We start from the raw sequence: 21,498 nt of genomic DNA, 5'->3' as shown, positions 1-21,498 counted from the left end.
ATAGAGTGCACCTGCACCGCCGGTAACATTAGAACACGCACTACCTGTAACAGTGGGGAATAGAGTGCACCTGCACCGCTGGTAACATTAGAACATGCACTACCTGTAACAGTGGGGAATAGAGTGCACCTGCACCGCCGGTAACATTAGAACATGCACTACCTGTAACAGTGGGGAATAGAGTGCACCTGCACCGCCGCTAACATTAGAACATGCACTACCTGTAACAGTGGGGAATAGAGTGCACCTGCACCGCCGCTAACATTAGAACATGCACTACCTGTAACAGTGGGGAATAGAGTGCACCTGCACCGCCGCTAACATTAGAACATGCACTACCTGTAACAGTGGGGAATAAAGTGCATGAAGTATTAAAGCAGCAATTACCAGTTTACACATTAACATTGGCTCTAAATGGAACAGTGGATTACATTATATCCAAAGACAGAACCCACCAACTGAGAAATTGCAGGCAATATGAATAACTGCATAAGATCAGGTATAAATTGAGCCAGTAGAAGCACAGCACAGTATATGCATACAATATGGCCAATGCAGATGACCGTTATATATAAAATGGTAAAATGCTCTTGTTGGTAACCTCTTAAAAATAGCCGTAATATAGCAGCACAGTATATGCATATGATATACCATGTCCAATGAGTTTTAGGTCTATACCGATTAGGCGGTCTTGTTGGTACCCTCTGCTACAGTGCACCTTAAATGGGTCAATAAAGACTTGGTGCCTCCTTCTATGTTCTTAAAGCCTGGGACTTGCCTCCAAGTGTGCTGGTAACATGTTAATAGACCACACTTCTCTTGGATACCCAGAATACACCGTATAGGACATATCTGCATCTAAACATCCATTATTGGCAATATGGTGCAGTGTTTCTCTGGTGCACATTTCAGAAATGAGCATCAGTAACATATTATTAGTTTAGTCTATTTTCTTTATACTCAAGACAAAGAAAGATCAGAATGCCTTCTTCAAAAGCATGGCTACTGGAGGATCTCATTCACTTAAAACATGAGCGCACGTTAGCCACTCAACTCCCGTTCTCTGCACATGGAAATAAGGAACCGTCCACATGTAATGCTGCGTTCACAAGGTCCTGCAAGGTGACTAACACACTGCATAAAGAACAGAGACAGTACTGACAAGAAGTCGGCTATGAAAGGCAGATGAGCAGAGAGCAGGTACATAGGAACAATAAATGCTACAGACTTGCATAACTATGGAACCACCCTCAGTGCCTATAAACCACACCTGCTGGCAGCACAGGCAAACCAGTTATGCCAGCTATGCCCATCCTATGGTGTGTGGGGTTTCACAGCATGTCAGCTTACACATGTTCACTATATGTTCAACATGCTGTACAATGGCATAGACACAGCGCGTAGGGGGACACATTCTGTGCAGCAGTGGAAGACAGTGATAAAAACACCAGAAAAGAATACAGGAAGCTGCAATAAAAGATTAACTACAGAGCATTGCAAAGTAGAGTGTGACAGCAGATTGCAGAGCATTGCACACGCTGAAAGTTATGTCAACCAAACTTTAAGAGGGCGAGATAACAGAGGCATGCAGATCATCGCATAACTGTGTGCATGCCAGGACGTTTTGGTCTGCTTGTATAAAACGCAGAGCATCACCTGACATTAAAATGGCACAAGTATAACGCAAAAGTCCTGCAGACCATCACAAATGACCAAAACAGTGATGCACTACTAAAACAGAATACTGTAACCTTACACATAACATTCCAAGCACTGAGCATTACACAATACCTATGGTTTCATCTTGCAGAACATTGTGTCTTGTCCCTTTCCGTCAGAGTATTTACACAAACCAAAAACCTTCCAGTCTCTTTAAACAAGATCTCAAACTTAGAATTGAGCGCACTTGCTCACTACCCCGCAGGGCATCGCGCAAACTCACTCTCCCGATCCCAGCTCAGCAAGCTGCTAGGCAGGCTGGGTGTCTGAGGACTGCTGGGGAGCCCAGGCTCCCTCCCCGGAGCAGGACTGCGGGGTCCGCGATTGAAGACCCGTGAGGCAAAGTTCTCCAACTTCTGCAGGGCCGACATCCTGGGGCCACAACTCAAAAGGGAACTAGTTCAGCAGGTCTGACATTCAATTAAGAGGGGGGGAAAGGTAGAGAATTATATCAGAGTTAGCAGATAGAGTGTTAATTGTAGAACAGACACACTTGGAAGGAAATTATGTGCTGGAAAAAGAAGGTAACACATAAGAGGGGTCTACAGAGGGGGAAGTGAGGAGCAGACATGGCAGAAAGAGTGTTGGGGGAGAGAAAGCCAATATTAAATAGGAACGCAGGTAAGGTAGGACAGGAAGTGAAAGAGCATGTTAAGAATTAGGGAGAGGTAGAGAGGAGGGAGGGAGCACACTCTTCAATGAAGAGACTGGAGCATGTGAGGCAGCAGGAGACAAGACAGGACAGGGAGAGACAGATGCAGTGGGGATTGTCACAGAAAGAGAGTGCTAAGAGAGTGTCAGTGAAAGAGGCAGTGAGTGCCTGCCCTCTTATCAGCTGGCTGCAGGTCTCTCTTGTTGACAGGGGGTGGAAGGGGGAGTCTTGATAAAAACAAAAAAGGGGAGGAGTGTGGGCAGAGGAGAAAGACCTGGAAGAGAGAGAGAGAGAGAGAGAGAGAGAGAGAGGAGGGAGAGAGAAGAAAATCCGAGGAGTAAAGGTGAGACACTAAAGGCTGCAGGCAGATGCAGACAGCAGGGAAGGTAAAGAGACCAACGGTCAAAGATGAAGGAGAAGACAAACAATGACAAAGGGAGTGTCTGCAGATTCAAATTTACATGTCAATTATAAAAAGCAGCAGTGACAACAGATTTGCAGGACACAGACTTAAAAGTTATTGAAAAAGGGATGCACCAGCATCTGAAGTGGAATGAACAGATAGGAGCACACCAATAGATGTACAACAGAAGTAGGGGGAGGGGGTTATTGGGGGAACACCAGTCAGAAATGTAAAAAAAAAAAACCAGGTACATAAGTGTGAAAAAGACTGGGGGCCCCAATAAAGTCCAATGTGCGCAGGCAGGGGGGGAGGGGTGCGCGCTGGCAGGAATAAGGGAACCAATTACAATCAGATGTGTACGGATAACTGGATCACATCTGTGCAGAATGTAGGAGGCCAGGCACCAACAGATTCAGAAAGGAGAGCAAGGCTTACATGAGAACAGAACGGAGGCAATATTAACAACATGAACGTGACAGGAACACAAACCATAGACCGGAGGGAGAAAAGCATCAGCTACAGAAAGTCTAGTTCATCCATGTATTTAGCAGAGTCTGCCAGCTGTCTTACTGCCAGGTGTCTGCGTTCTTATCGCAATGCACCGCCTGGCACTACTTGTTCTACACACAGACATACATGTGCATCCACATACTGCCTGCACCTCACACAGGAACACAGAGATGGTGCACTTATACACACATGTTATAATGGCTGAGTGCTCGTGAAGTCTTGTGTCTATTTACCTGGTGACTTACACAGACAGATGAGTAAATCGTGGTTTTGCAATGCAACAAGAACTACACAGATTTGTGTCTTTACATTTCTGCCTGCTACGACTGCTGTGTCAGTGTCTTTGTTTATTTCATGTTTGTGTCCTAGTTTCACCCTGAATATGGTTCTCTTCATTTACTGCAGTATGGTATATAGTAAAGTGTGACAAATCCTCCACCTACATATAGGATGCACACATACTGAAGTGCATTTGTTTTCTAAAAGGTCAAACATTGCTTATCTCAATGGATGGCCTTAGGTCAGGAACAATTCCCATAAGAGCCTGTGCTGACCTTGTAAAGGTCACAATGGCCCTTTCTTTACATAGGTGATAACCGCAGAACACAATCCACTAAGGCCTCAGACATTGTATTAGACAGAACCAGAAAAACAATGCAAAACCATTCTGTGTTGCGTCTTCATTTTTGCGTTGCTTTTTAACAGCGCGCCACACACAATTTTACCCATTAACGATTCATTACTTTCCCAAATGAGTACTTTTTGCAATAAAGTATAACGTTTTTCTCTACAAGCTGCAGTGATCATCTCCATAGCTTTATGCATTATTTATGTCTCTCGTCACTTTTTATTGGGTTGCAAACAATACGTAGTTAAAATATCAGTTGTCACCTACGCGACGTATGCAGCCATTTTATGGGCAGAGAATTTCTATCCTAAGCAGCCAAATAGGAACCAGTTGAATCACTGGCACATTAGGGAGCTGATTCAATTAGCCACGATGTTCGATTTCTAAGGTTCCTATGTACTCACAGAACCAGATATTACAGCAATCTAGGAGGTGTGAGCAAAAATGAGCAAAGATCATTTACAGAAACATCCCGCAGAGACTCATCGTGCAAGGTTCCTATGGGACCTTATGGCTGATTGCATCGGCACCTAGGAATGGGCAGGTTGCGTCCTGAATATTGTGGCTGACTCCAGTGTGTGCAGTCAACAGATGCAGTAAATTAGTGATATATTGATAATGTCTTGTTTGCAGCCCAGTGTAAAGTAACCACTGATGTTGAAGGACTAAAGCCACAGAGGAAATAAATGCAGCTTCTAGAGAAAAGAAGTTGCAGATAAGACTATCTGCAGATTAGGAAGCTTGATCCAGACTAAACTAGTGGAGGAAAAGTGAGGCCTAAGTAGCTGCTCAAGGTTCTTTTTGCGGCACGGAGGACACACATTAAGTTAGTGATCTCCAAATAATGTTACAAAAAAAAAATATACTGCAGACTGTACAAAACAATATGAAACTTAAAGATCACTTTTTCCAAATTACTGATTCTGAGTTAAGGATGTGACTTTTGAGGGATCATTCCCTCTGCTCAGACTACCTGACAATAATCCTACTGAAGGACACACCACAGTGCAGTTGCAAGATATTTTTAAAAATATTGGATCAACTTGTGTTTTAGATTTATTACACATTCAAATGAGGTATACACTCTTTCTTCTGTGAGCGCCAAGAACTGAAGGGGTATTAGGTGCCGTAGAGGGTACCATATAATTTAATGGAGACTGGCGGTGTCTTACAACCTAAACAAGGTGCAGTGTTTACAGAGTGTACACCTTTCACATACAAGGTGAAGGCAGAACATTCATTACAATACAACCTATCAATTCACAAGGAGCCAGTGACATCACTTCCTGTCTTTCAATGTGGGAAAGTCAGTAAGGAGTCTACATGAAAACTGTAATATCTAAGGGCCATTGTTTTGAGGAAACTCGTACAGCAGTAATTAGTCCTTTTTCAACATAATCAAAAAACAGATTTGCATCCAAAATTCCACAATCACTCTCTGAAAAACAAACTATACTTCAGGTAGTATTCTGCCATCTTTATGATAATGTGGCCACTAGGCAGCACTGTTGTGATCAGAACACTGTGGGGCATATTCAATTCCGATCCCGATCCGCGGGATCGCGCCGGAACGGCCCCGAACCTAATCCGCGGTACCGCAATAACGTGGATTTTCGTTCGCAGCCCATAGGGCTGCATACAAAAATCCACGTTATTGCGATACCGTATTACCGGCAGTAGTGCGCATTTTCCGCGGTAACGCGCGTTACCGCGGATCGGATCGGAATTGAATATGCCCCTGTATGTCTATTTGCTGAGCAATTGTAGGACACAAAGTGAAAGTTACTTTTCCAGTCAAGTGGAAAATATTTCCACTACTAATAGCATATTTGGTGCAATGCTAAATAATTTACATTACTTGACTGAACACTTCCTGTATGTTACCAAACAATAACTTAATATGCTTTGTACTCAGAAACCAGAATGAACAGCTGAGCCCTTCGCTGGGGATAAACAAAACATAAAACCAAGACACATTTCACAGCTGCTTATGTATACACTAAGAGGAACTAAGAAGAGCAGGCTCGCCAAGGCACTGAGCTACCAAATTGTAGCCCTTTGGGCACAAGGGATTTTGTAGACAGCTATGGCCAGGTGTGGAAGATGGAATGCGGGTAAGACTACATACATACTGGTGTTTGAACACATCAAAGCATTCAATCAGCATACGTATTACTGCTAGCAATCTATCGTTTCAAATGCAATGAAATACATTGAAATGGAACAAGCAGTATTGAGAGAAACACTACTACAATGCAAATAAAACCACAGATAGTTATGGATCCACTCAGAACAAAGTTCAGCATTACATACGTACCACATGCATTTTAACACGTAAAAAAAAAAGGCATAATTCAAACGCCACTGTATATTTAGGCTATGGCACAAAGTGTGTGTGTGTAAGTCTTACACCACAGCACCACCCAGTGGATGAATTACTTGTGGAAATTTCCAGCTCTGTGCACGTGTGAACAGAAGTCTGAGATGAGAGGATGTTTGATTTATAGTCAACCTCAACTTTGAATCAACCCCGCCCAGGAGCACAGAGGTCAGGATGGGAGTACATATAAACTAGACGCTGTGCCTCCCTCTAGCACAGCCTCGCAGCTCATCCCCTCTAGTCACTATCCTACACACTGTAAATGTCCACACTAGAGATCTCAGCTGCTCTCCTGTCCCCACCCATCCCCATAACACGGTCTACACTCCTTCATTTACCTCATTCAAGAGAATATTAGTAGGCAGGAAAAAAAAATGAAGTTATATGAACTCCCTCTTCCCTCAAAATTAAAACAACTTTTTCATTTAATTTAGCACCACAAACTCTAAAAGGGGTAATCCTATGAAAAGGACTTGGAGAAAGAAAGACTAAAATAGTACCTAGCTGAAAGTCATTCTCTAAATATTGTCGCCATTTACAACAACCTGAAAGATTATGATTGAGGTAAAACATTTACACGGACACAGAAAATACATTTTGTACAATGCAGTACGAAAACAGCTTAGATTAGCAGCAGGTGCCAAGAGAAGCCATAGAGTACAATACTCTCTGAGAGGTTGTCATCTAACCTTATTATGGCACCTTGCTACAGACATGAATGAATATTCATGGGCGCGTGCTATTTGCAGACCTCACATGTACCTCGCACAGGACATGGGTTAACAGGTGAAACGTGCAAAGTGAACTTTACCAGTGAATTGCACGTGAACTTCAGAGCGTGAAGTAAAATATGTACAGTCCGCAAAACGTTATCGACATGACGGGTAGAAAAAAACCCTTGCATATGATTGAACCGCCTCCTATGTGTGTTGACCAGTGGTAAGAATTCCTGAATAAATACATTTTGATTCCATGATGTAAGAAAATAAAATATGAAAAAAAAATAAAAAATCCAAAAGGCGGTAAATACTGTGTATGGCCTAAACAAAAAAAGAAAAAGCTATGCTAACATGAGGATGGAGTAAACCAGCGTTGGGCCTCCTCTTGTGGCCCCCCAGACGGCTTCTTCCGTTCTTATTAGACCAGGGGCCGCAGACTTCGGCGTCCTGTGACCTCCTCTGCACGGTGCAGGGAGGTCACGTGATATACCTGGAGGAGGAAACGCACAGTACCTCCAGATACTTCATGAAACTCAAAATGTAGCTATATTTCACAACATGTGTAAATGATGCAGGAAATGGAAGTCCTCTTCTATTAGTGCTGGTCAGTGACCCTGTGTCTGGGAATTAGATGATAAATAACTTTGCCTTTGTCTCTGGGCGCTATAACCATGACAGACCTTGTAAACCACACACATATTTAGTATCTTTATAACTGCTGGAAAATTTTATAGTAAATATCTGGTTTTTGCACTATTTGCCTGAATTTACCCGTTTTTCATAATATAAAGTCCATAAACTATAGAGATTTCCTTCCATGGGCTGCCCAAAGAGAGCCAGTCACCAAACATCATAACATTTACTTGGGCAGACTTTAGAAATATATAAATAGAACAGTTGTTCCCAACAGAGGAAGGAGGAAACCGCTCTGGTCAATAAGTGGTTATAGATAAATCCATATCATTTTGAGGGATCACCATTAGGAATACGATTACAATTATTTTAAGCCTTTTTAACTCTATAGAAAAAAGAAAACATTTAAAACCAACTAAAAATGTTCTACAAGTCATTCTAGTCTTAAAGAATAAATCACACATGTTTACACCTACAATTTTACAGAATGAACCCCAATAAGTGCCATCAGTAATACTTGCTACAGGGTACAAGAAAACGCAGTATAAAGTACAACCATGTGGACGCGTTTTCACTACCTTAAAAGTGCCCCAGACAAAACAGCGAAGAAGAAAAAAACCCCTCACAAATAAGTAATTTTCAGAGTTGTTTCAAACATCTTTTAAGCTCTACATAATGCTGGCCTCATGCCTTGCTATATAATCTACCATTTTTGAGGGTTTTGGGGTTTTTTTTTTTAGACAAAAAGAAAAAAACCCCAGTCACATGGTAGGACGACAATCACACTTTTCACATTGCCAGGACCTAAATGATTTGGAAGTAAATAAAACTGTTTTGACATGTCAGGACAGTAAAGACTGTAAGACAGATGCATATATATATTTTCAGGCTCAGTCCCACTGGAATATAAAAGGCCATGCCAATACACATCTAAAACAGAAATGGTTGAAGAGCTGGTTTTATTATCAGTATAAATATTATGGGGTATGTAAGTCCACAGAAACTGGAGCTCGCCGTGCCCCTGGGCAGGTCACTCTGGCTCTTATTAAATACAATGGTGCTAAAATCCAACGAGACATTTTTAAACTGCCCTAGAACAGTGGGAGTAAGAAATCGGATTGTTGCTACAGGTTACAGCACATTGCACCACACTATTAATTAAGCGCTTATGTTATCATACGGGACAGCGCACTGTAAACATATATGCTGCTGATATTTCAATCTCTATATTATCCACCATGTTTAGAGTCCTACACTTTCCTTAAACCTACATTGCAACAAATGTTTTAATGATTTGTACCTGAAACCACAAGGGAAGCCGAGGGTAGTCCCACTTACAAAAAAATTCTAGTACTACAGATGCCAAGTGGCCAGTACAGAGGACCAAGACCTCATTTAGGACAGGCGATTACGCTGGAAAGAAACTCAGAAATAAGTGAGGGGTAAAAGTTGTCCTTCCATCCAAAGCCGGTCTATCTTGCTAGTATCATAAACCAACCCCTTGCAGAATATCACAACACTAATGACTCTTGCTCACCATTAAACCACCACTATGTGCTCCAAGCACTCTTTCCCCCACTATATTACAAGAGCCTATCCTGAACCCTGTACCGTAGCGCTCCAGCCCCTCTCGGTCCAGAGCAGGGGGTGAGGAGGAGGAGAGGTGAGATGTAGCCAGTTTCCAGCGCCGAAAGATGCCCGCGGTGGAGGAGAGCATCTGATGCAGAGACGGAGCATCCACTGTATGTGGACAGGAGGTGGTAAGAAGGGGAGGGGGGGCAGGAAGAGACGCAACTGCCCACATCTGACCCTGTTATGAGGGGATGGGCTAGCTATTAATAACTGCTAAAGGGGATTAATCCGGGATAAAAGCTCATTACAAGTGACCTGCAGTGCTGTACCATTAACCCATTATTTACAGGAAACCTGGATAGTGTCGCACAGTCACTTGATTTCCTCATTGACCTATACTTCCGAGTACATTACTCTTCCTTCTTCCTCAAAGTGTCAATTACTCACCAAACATAACTTACAATATACACACACAGAATGGCTCCATTACATTCCCTCTGGCAAAAGACCTTACTGTATTCCTCAAACACTAATGACATGTAAACAGAGAAACTCATCAGCACACACATTTTCTTTCATGAAAACTATATACAGGTATAGATTAACCAGTGCTAGCGCATTTCCTATACCCCTTTCTATTGCCATACCCCAGTATTATATATAACCCTGCCCCCTCTATTGTTTTGGGCTTATTTATACACAAGGGCCATACAAAAACAGATTAAAGGGCAATAAAAAGAAAAAAAAAAAAGTGTTCACAGATCAGTAAATATCTAAACTTTAGAAAAATCTTTCAACATTTCCAGGATTTTTGCAGTAATATAGCAAAGACAACATTATTTACCACAACTTACTTTTGAGTAATGGTTCTGTGAAGAGCTTCACCCTTTTAGGGTCATATTCCATTAAGCGTGAAATGCCTTCGAAGGGTTGCGACGGGAAATCTGTGATGCTGCGGTAGCGTATTAATAAAAAAAAATACGCAGACCCGAGTAGCCGCAATGTTTATACTTAATTGAATATGCCCCATGATCTTTAATGTAAATATGCCATAATGATTTTTTTTTTTTTTTAAACCAAAAGGGCGACACTAGAAACCATTGTTTCACTACAGCCGTTTGCTTGCATTGCGGTTTTTGAAACACATCTTGTTCTATCAATATGCATTTACCTCTACACGTGCCTTTTAACTTGTGTTTTTACAAGCATTAAAAAAAAGAAAATAGTGAACACAATACCAGCAAGTATCTGTCCTTAATCTGGTCATACTTCATCCAAGCGTAAACAGCAGGATCCATAGCTAATTTGGCCAAACATGTGGGTAGTCAAACTGGGCAGATCAAGTTATACAGCACCCAGGAAGATCCCGGTCATCTGCTGACTGGATTTACAGATATGTCTGAACATAATGCCCTGACTTTTTATCAGATATGCGCACACATGGTCAATTTACCAATATCGTCACTGTGCATTATATGGAAAGAAGCAGAACTCTTATAAAATGGATTTGAACTGCAGTATTAGAGTGAGCACTAGTAAACGTGTGCAGCCCCCACCCTCTCACGTATCCAAGGCCAATTACTTCCTCTTGTTCAGTGTTTAACAACCGGTCTGACAGCCAGCTATGGGCTCTGCTGGGGTGAGTAATTATATAGGAGATCATGCACCTTGTACCGTGAGATATAATGAGAGTAGAAGACACTATGTTTCCTTGACCATGTAAAAGTGTAAAGAGAAGGTCACACATGGAAAAATAAACAAAAAAATATAAAAAAAAAAAAAAAAAGAGCTCTTAACATAACCATATTTCCACCCATAGACAGAAACGTGCACAGTTTGAGATACCTCCATTATCACCATCATGTGCACCTGGTTTACAACAACTCATCAGTGAGTATTTTCAACTGAGCAACGGGTGGAAGAGACACGCCTCCTAACAGGTGGCAGAGACACGCCTCCTAACAGGTGGCAGAGACACGCCTCCTAACAGGTGGCAGAGACACGCCTCCTAACAGGTGGCAGAGACACGCCTCCAAACAGGTGGCAGAGACACGCCTCCAAACAGGTGGCAGAGACACGCCTCCAAACAGGTGGCAGAGACACGCCTCCAAACAGGTGGCAGAGACACGCCTCCAAACAGGTGGCAGAGACACGCCTCCAAACAGGTGGCAGAGACACGCCTCCAAACAGGTGGCAGAGACACGCCTCCTAACAGGTGCGTGTGTGGTTCAGCAGGTCTGCATGAACCACATTTGCGTAAGCAAGTTTTTACTATGCATGCCCAATGGTAGAATGCCCTTTCCTTCCCAATCCCAGAAGTATAAAGGTAAAACACATCATTACCCTGACATGAGGGGTCATCAATTTGTAATAAATATATATATATATATATATATATATATATATATATATATATATATATATATATATATATATATATATATATATAAATTATATACACACACACATACATACATATAGTTACGTGGCCCTCAGCTGGTGTTTTCACCTTCAGGTAAAAGTAGATCTGTCACTATAAAATGAACCTCTGGGCACATGGCCGAGACAAACATAGAAGGCATAAAGGAAAGACATCCAAAAGGTGGGACACCCCTAAACAGCAGAACATTGTATCCTTGGGTAATCAGACAGCGTAACGACTTGCAAAGGGTTGCTGCTTTAGTAAGCTGTTTACTAAGGAAAATCGATATGGTTCAAAACAAACTGAAGCAGTGAGTTTAACAGTCCAGGTAGAAGAGGTTTCAAATAATTGAGAACGGAGATACACGCTTGTGGTATAAATGATTTAGGTTAAATAGTATTCATTCTATTGTTCAGACCACATCACTGGGCTACACCTCAGGTTTTTCACTATGGGATATATAAATGGCATTTTAAATTTCACATACATATTGCTCATCTGCCTAGGGCAATGCTGCTTGTAGGTGTCATTCATCCACACAACTTCAGTATAGACCATTCAGAGTCACTCACAGAATAAACACGACAAACGTGCCACATCTGGCACAATAAGGAGACTGTGAAAACGTAACTGTTACTCACCACTTTCCAGCTCCCCGCCTTTCTTGGCCGTAGCGGCGTTGCCCATGGTGGGGGGCGGGCAGGACCTCTAGGACCAGGACAGACGCCCCCCACCTAGATCTCTAGGACCTGTGATGACAGAAAACCAGTTTATGGATTGTAATGGGTCTCCTCTCTTTTATCATGACTAAAGACTAAAACATCTTTCTTGGATCAAGCATCCTGAACCCATTAGGAAACTATACAAATACTTTTCCTGTAGGTTAGCCAACTTTGCCATGAGATCACATGGAAAAAAATTATATAAAAGAGAACATTAGATCAAGAGGTTTGGAGGAATATTTGGCAAATTACGACCAAGAGTTTTATCAACACTTCTTTGCTGGAGGCAGAATATCAAGTAGTTCAGAGATTTTAAGTGGTTTCCTCAAGGATTGTTACAGTTTTTGCCTCAGCCAGGAAGGAAACGTACAAAATATAATGGAACACCTAAAACTCAAGAGATTTTGATACAGTGTCTATGACAAGATCGACTCCATTACCCAGATCACCCAGATCACCCTTGACAGAACAAAATGCAACAAAAAGTTTTATGCAGATTCTGTTTATATTTTTGGCAGCTAGAATGGTAATTGCCAGGTTCTGTCTGTCCTTTACCACTGGCATTCACCACGTGAGATGCAAATGTAATGGATTATGATAAATGAGAAGATATATAGCATACTCTTGAAGAGGAAAGAATTGTTCAGTCCTTATACTCCTCCAATCTATTTACTCCCTGTTTAGACCCACAACTCACAGGCAGGGGATCAACACGAACGCTTAAAAGAAATCCACCCAAAACATTTTACATATAGGAGAGGTGTTGTCAACACACTGATGGTAGGTCAAGGAGATCATCACAGAATGGTGACACAAGTCAGGGGGATCGGTGGAACACTGGACCCTGGGTAAGTAATATTGCGCCATTTATGAAACTATCCAAAGCTCAAATTTCAGTTTTAGGGCGGAAATGTCATTTAAACAGTAACCGAGGGTTTCCCAAACCCAGTCCTCAGGGCTCCCCAACAGTGCAGGTTTTCCATATCTCCTTGCTGGGGCACAGGTGTATTCATTACTGACTGACACATTGTAACAGATCCACAGGTGGTCCTAATTATGTCACATGTGATCCGGAAAACCTGCACTGTTGGGGAGCCCTGAGGACTGGGTTTGGGAAACCCTGCTCTAAACCCTCTTAGTTATTTTTGCTTCGTTTTGTAATCATTTTCTTTTGTTCTTTGCTTATTTTTGGGCCCTTCACCTGAACCAGTGGTTTGTGCCAGATAGGTTTGCCCATACAGTTAGGCAGAGATTAAGCATTAGATAGTGGAATAGTAGACGTGTGATGCTCCTGTCGTACCAATACAAGAAGATCGTGATGTCAAACATACATCCAACTTATTTTACAGGACAGAGGGTACCTGAAGCTATAATACAAAAGATTCAGTGTGAAACAATGTCCTAATACAGGACTGGACAAGATCCTGCTCCCTGTCCTAACATCGAGGTGACGACTATTCACTACATACAAGGATATCTTTTACATGATATTTTGATATATATTTATGGCACTTGTGTATTATAACATAACTGAAGATTAAGTGAAGAACGTTAAACTTCCCTTCTCACAGATGAAGCTCATTAAAGTGTGTAAATAAATACTCACTAAAGTAAATCAGGACTATAAATCTTCTGTATTACATGCAATAAAAGTTTACTCTCCAACCATAAATGAACTTAGCTCTAAATAAAGTGAAGCTACATATCTGATTTATCACATACAATACCATTTATTTATGTTCTCTATTACATACAATGACATACCTCACTAGTGTCCTGAATATAAATCCCCTGCCAAACATACATTACCACAGTATCTGGAAAGTATATTAAGTACAGTGACATAGCTTGCTATAGTTAAGAATATATATCATGCAATACTATGTCTAGAATATTTATATTATTGTGTGTATGTTATACATTGCAGACACTAGTGAGCTATGCTATTGTACAGAATATAGGGTAGATACATCCTAGTTGCTATATGGAACTTTGCTATTGTCTGTGATGTATGTCCTAAATAATATATACTAACTTGTACAGTCTAGTACGTGTATCACACACACAATAACACAGCTCCCCGTAGTCTAGAATGTAGATAACACACAATTATAATCGTAGATTTGTTAGGCACCACAGCGCTCTGCAGTGCCGGACATTAGGGAAGACAAGAACATACATAAAACAGGACATACATAAAACAAGAACAGACAAAATAAATGGAGACATGAAAACAAAGGGTATGGAGGACCCTGCTCATTAGAGAGCTTACATTCTAAGGGAAGAGGCAACAACTGAGACAAGAGGAGCGAGTGTGGCTCAGAGTGGAGATTGGAATAGTTGTGAGGGTGCATTAGTGTGACTAGTGTTATTGAGGATAAGGTCACCACTTTTTTTTTTAGAGATGGGTTTTCAAAGAGCATCTAATGATTTGAAAGCTGCAGGAAAGTCTGATGGAGTAGGGAATTCCTTAAGTGGGGAGCAGCACAGGAGAAGTCTTGTAGGCGGGAGTGAGAGGTGGTTTTCAGAGACAAGACATGTTGAGCTTTAGGTAGCGTTGGAACATCCATGTGTAGCTAGCAGAAAGACAGTTGGTTACACCAGATAGAATAGAAGTAGAGAGGTCAGTGGAAGAGATATAGGTTTGTGTGTCATCAGCGTAATAACATAGCCCCCTGTACAGTCTAGTATGTGTATCACACACAATAACACAGCCCCCCGTAGTCTAGAATGTAGATAACGCACAATAACATAGCTCCATCTATAGTCTTGTACATATATCACACACAATAATACCCTGGTTGAACCAAAAACATTATTTTGTGCAAGTCTTCAATGTTTTATACAGACAGCAGTAAAGTAGTTAGAAGGACATGGGTTTTTTTTTAATTAAAAGCTCAGCCATTGTGCACAAAGCTGGTTCACTGACTCTTTGGGCCCTGTACAAAATGGTTGACTTAAAAGTCTTGCTTTCACCGTCTTCTAAATTATAATGAAAAGGTTCATATATAAAAGCCACTGCCTACTTTGTTTAGATACAATCGCTAGGAAGGATTATCTAATGGTTGCTGCAGGGGAATAATCTGCATACACCGGGCACTGCATTGTCTAGCCATGGTCAGCTGCTTGAACTGTGAATTTCCATACGGATGACACATGGCACATAATATGGTAGCGTGGGCAGGATGTAGGCAGAGGTACGCATATCATCCTCCTTCTGAAGGAAGAGGGGTCTTTAACTACAGATACCACTTGATATACTCTCCAACAGAGTGTATCTAACCAACTAAATCAGTCAAACAAAGGCTTCGATTGGCAAAGTTTACCCTTTGGGTCCAAATATGTATAATTTAAACGAAGTAGCACAACAAACGTGTCCCTTAATAACAAGTGATGTAAAAATACATAAACAGCTTAGCTCAGTTTTATCTAAAATGTAGTTACCAACATCTACATTTCATGCAATAATACAGCCCACTACCATCTACATAACATACAATACACAGCTCACTATACTGCCTACAAAGTACATTGCATACAGTAACTCCCTATAGTGACTGCAATGTACAGCACACTACAGTATGTCATGTTCAGTTACACAATTCAGTGCCAACAAATATACTTCCCCCATACAAAACACACACTAGTACGTACATACCCCATACAGTAACACACCACAGTGTACACCTCACACACACACACACACGCACGCTGTACAACCCACACACATGCACACTGTACAATACACTGTACAACACACATGCTGTACAACACACACACGCACGCTGTACAACACACACGCTGTACACCACACACACACACAGTGTACACCACACACACACACACACACAGTGTACACCACACACACACACACACAGTGTACACCACACACACACACACAGTGTACACCACACACACACACAGTGTACATCACACAGTGTACATCACACACACAGTGTACATCACACACACACAGTGTACATCACACAGTGTACATCACGCACGCTGTACAACACCCGCACGCACGCTGTACAACACCCGCACGCACGCTGTACAACACCCGCACGCTGTACAACACACCCGCACGCTGTACAACACACACACGCTGTACAACACACGCACGCACGCTGTACAACACACGCACACACACTGTACAACACACGCACACACACTGTACAACACACGCACACACACTGTACAACACACGCACACACACTGTACAACACACGCACACACACTGTACAACACACACACACACTGTACAACACACACACACACTGTACAACACACACACACACACACACTGTACAAAACACGCACACACACACACACACGCACACTGTACAACACACGCACACACACTGTACAACACACGCACACACACACTGTACAACACACGCACACACACACTGTACAACACACGCACACACACACACACAGTACAACACACGCACACACACTGTACAACACACGCACGCTGTACAACACACGCACGCACGCTGTACAACACACGCACGCTGTACAACACACGCACGCACGCTGTACAACACACGCACGCACGCTGTACAACACACGCACGCACGCTGTACAACACACACACGCTGTACAACACACACAGACAAGCTGTACAACACACACACACGCTGTACAACACACACACACACAGTACAACACACGCACACACAGTACAACACACGCACACACAGTACAACACACGCACACTGTACAACACACGCACACTGTACAACACACGCACACACACTGTACAACACACGCACGCACGCTGTACAACACACGCACGCTGTACAACACACACACGCTGTACAACACACACACACGCACGCTGTACAACACACACACGCACGCTGTACAACACACACACGCACGCTGTACAACACACACACGCACGCTGTACAACACACACACGCACGCTGTACAACACACACACGCACGCTGTACAACACACACACGCACGCTGTACAACACACACACGCACGCTGTACAACACACACGCACGCTGTACAACACACACGCACGCACACACGCACGCACACACGCTGTACAACACACACACACACACGCTGTACAACACACACACACACAGTACAACACACGCACGCACAGTGTACAACACACGCACGCACAGTGTACAACACACGCACGCACACTGTACAACACACGCACGCACACTGTACAACACACGCACGCACACTGTACAACACACACACACACAGTACAACACACGCACACACACACAGTACAACACACGCACACACACACAGTACAACACACGCACACACAGTACAACACACGCACACGCTGTACAACACACACACACACACAGTACAACACACGCACACACACACAGTACAACACACGCACACACAGTACAACACACGCACACGCACACTGTACAACACACGCACACTGTACAACACACGCACACTGTACAACACACGCACACACACTGTACAACGCACGCACGCTGTACAACACACACACACGCTGTACAACACACACACGCACGCTGTACAACACACACACGCACGCTGTACAACACACACACGCACGCTGTACAACACACGCACGCTGTACAACACACACACACACGCTGTACAACACACACACACACACACTGTACAACACACACACACAGTACAACACACGCACGCACAGTGTACAACACACGCACGCACACTGTACAACACACGCACGCACACTGTACAACGCACGCACACTGTACAACACACGCACACACACTGTACAACACACGCACACACACTGTACAACACACGCACACACACTGTACAACACACGCACACACACTGTACAACGCACGCACACACACACACTGTACAACACACGCACACACACACACTGTACAACACACGCACACACACACTGTACAACACACGCACACACACACTGTACAACACACGCACACACACACACTGTACAACACACTGTACAACACACGCACACACACACTGTACAACACACGCACACACACACTGTACATCTCACACACACAGTGTACAACACAGTGTACAACACACAGTGTACATCACACACACACACAGTGTACATCACACACACAGTGTACATCTCACACTCACACACTGTACATCACACACAGTGTACATCACACACACACAGTGTACATCACACACACACACAGTGTACATCACACACACACACTGTACATCACACACTGTACACATCACACACACACACACTGTACACATCACACACACACTGTACACATCACACACACACTGTACAACACACGCACACACACACTGTACAACACACGCACACACACACTGTACAACACACGCACACACACACTGTACAACACACGCACACACACACTGTACAACACACGCACACACACACTGTACAACACACGCACACACACACTGTACATCTTACACACACAGTGTACAACACACAGTGTACATCACACACACACACACAGTGTACATCACACACACAGTGTACATCTCACACTCACACACACACACACTGTACATCACACACAGTGTACATCACACACACACAGTGTACATCACACACACACAGTGTACATCACACACACACACTGTACACATCACACACACAAAGTGTACACATCACACACACAAAGTGTACACATCACACACACACAGTACACATCACACACACACAGTGTACACATCACACACACACACAGTGTACACATCACACACACACACAGTGTACACATCACACACACACAGTGTACATCACACACACACACAGTGTACATCAATCACACACACACACACACAGTGTACATCACACACACACACACAGTGTACATCACACACACACAGTGTACATCACACACACACAGTGTACAACACACACACACACACAGTGTACATCACACACACACACACAGTGTACATCTCACACACACACACAGTGTACATCTCACACACACAGTGTACATCACACACACACACACAGTGTACATCACACACACACACACAGTGTACATCACACACACACAGTGTACATCACACACACACACACAGTGTACATCACACACACACACACACACAGTGTACATCACACACACACAGTGTACATCACACACACACACTGTACACATCACACACACACAGTGTACATCACACACACACACAGTGTACATGACACACACACACACAGTGTACATCACACACACACACAGTGTACATCACACACACACACAGTGTACATCACACACACACACAGTGTACATCACACACACACACAGTGTACATCACACACACACACACACACACACACACACAGTGTACAACACACACACACACACACAGTGTACAACACACACACACACACACAGTGTACATCACACACACACACAGTGTACATCACACACACACACACACACACACACAGTGTACATCACACACACACACACAGTGTACATCACACACACACAGTGTACATCACACACACACACACAGTGTACATCACACACACAGTGTACATCACACACACACTGTACATCACACACACACAGTGTACATCACACACACACACAGTGTACATCACACACACACAGTGTACATATCACACACACACACACAGTGTACATATCACACACACACAGTGTACATCACACACACACAGTGTACATCACACACACACACACACACAGTGTACATCACACACACACACACAGTGTACATCACACACACACACACACACACACACAGTGTACATCACACACACAGTGTACATCACACACACAGTGTACATCACACACACACACACACAGTGTACATCACACACACAGTGTACATCACACACACACACACAGTGTACATCTCTCACACACACACAGTGTACATCTCTCACACACACACAGTGTACATCTCTCACACACACACAGTGTACATCTCACACACACACACAGTGTACATCTCACACACACACACACACACAGTGTACATCTCACACACACACACACACAGTGTACATCTCACACACACAGTGTACATCTCACACACACAGTGTACATCTCACACACACAGTGTACATCTCACACACACAGTGTACATCTCACACACACACACACAGTGTACATCTCACACACACAGTGTACATCACACACACACAGTGTACATCACACACACACACACACACAGTGTACATCACACACACACACACACACACACACACACACAGTGTACATCACACACACACACACACTGTACATCACACACACACACTGTACATCACACACACACACTGTACATCACACACACACACTGTACATCACACACACACACACACACTGTACATCACACACACACACACTGTACATCACACACACACACTGTACATCACACACACACACTGTACATCACACACACACACACACTGTACATCACACACACACAGTGTACATCACACACACAGTGTACAACACACACACACACAGTGTACATCACACACACACACAGTGTACATCACACACACACAGTGTACATCACACACACACACAGTGTACATCACACACACACAGTGTACATCACACACACACACACACACAGTGTACATCACACACACACACAGAGTGTACATCACACACACACACACACACACACACACAGTGTACATCACACACACACAGTGTACATCACACACAGTGTACATCACACACACTGTACACATCACACACACACAGTGTACATCACACACACACAGTGTACATCACACACACACACTGTACATCACACACACACACACACACAGTGTACATCACACACACACACACACAGTGTACATCACACACACAGTGTACATCACACACACACACACACAGTGTACATCACACACACAGTGTACATCACACACACAGTGTACATCACACACACACACACACACACACACAGTGTACATCACACACACACACAGTGTACATCACACACACACAGTGTACATCACACACACACAGTGTACATCACACACACACAGTGTACATCACACACACACACACAGTGTACATCACACACACACACACAGTGTACATCACACACACACAGTGTACATCACACACACACACACACAGTGTACATCACACACACACACACACAGTGTACA

General features: G+C 43.2%; 1 protein-coding gene across 5 annotated transcripts in view; it reads right to left on the bottom strand.

Annotated features, from left to right (window-relative positions):
- Positions 1–21,498, bottom strand: part of PRKACA (protein kinase cAMP-activated catalytic subunit alpha) — a 39,515-nt gene that overhangs the window by 15,763 nt on the left and 2,254 nt on the right. For 3 of the 5 annotated variants that reach the window (XM_075206911.1, XM_075206910.1, XM_075206909.1), the window contains exon 2: positions 12,280–12,387. In XM_075206911.1, the coding sequence (XP_075063012.1) occupies positions 12,280–12,325 (46 nt within the window). In that variant the 5' untranslated portion in view covers positions 12,326–12,387. Of the gene's footprint in view, positions 1–1,942; positions 2,561–9,255; positions 9,377–12,279; positions 12,388–21,498 lie in introns of those variants that run through there. The other 2 variants (XM_075206908.1, XM_075206907.1) reach the window with 2 other exon arrangements.

This window comes from Mixophyes fleayi, chromosome 4 (assembly GCF_038048845.1).
Source record: "Mixophyes fleayi isolate aMixFle1 chromosome 4, aMixFle1.hap1, whole genome shotgun sequence".
NCBI lineage: Eukaryota > Metazoa > Chordata > Amphibia > Anura > Limnodynastidae > Mixophyes > Mixophyes fleayi.
The sequence above is the reverse complement of the archived record's forward strand: the minus strand, read 5'-3'. Positions and strand labels throughout refer to the sequence as shown.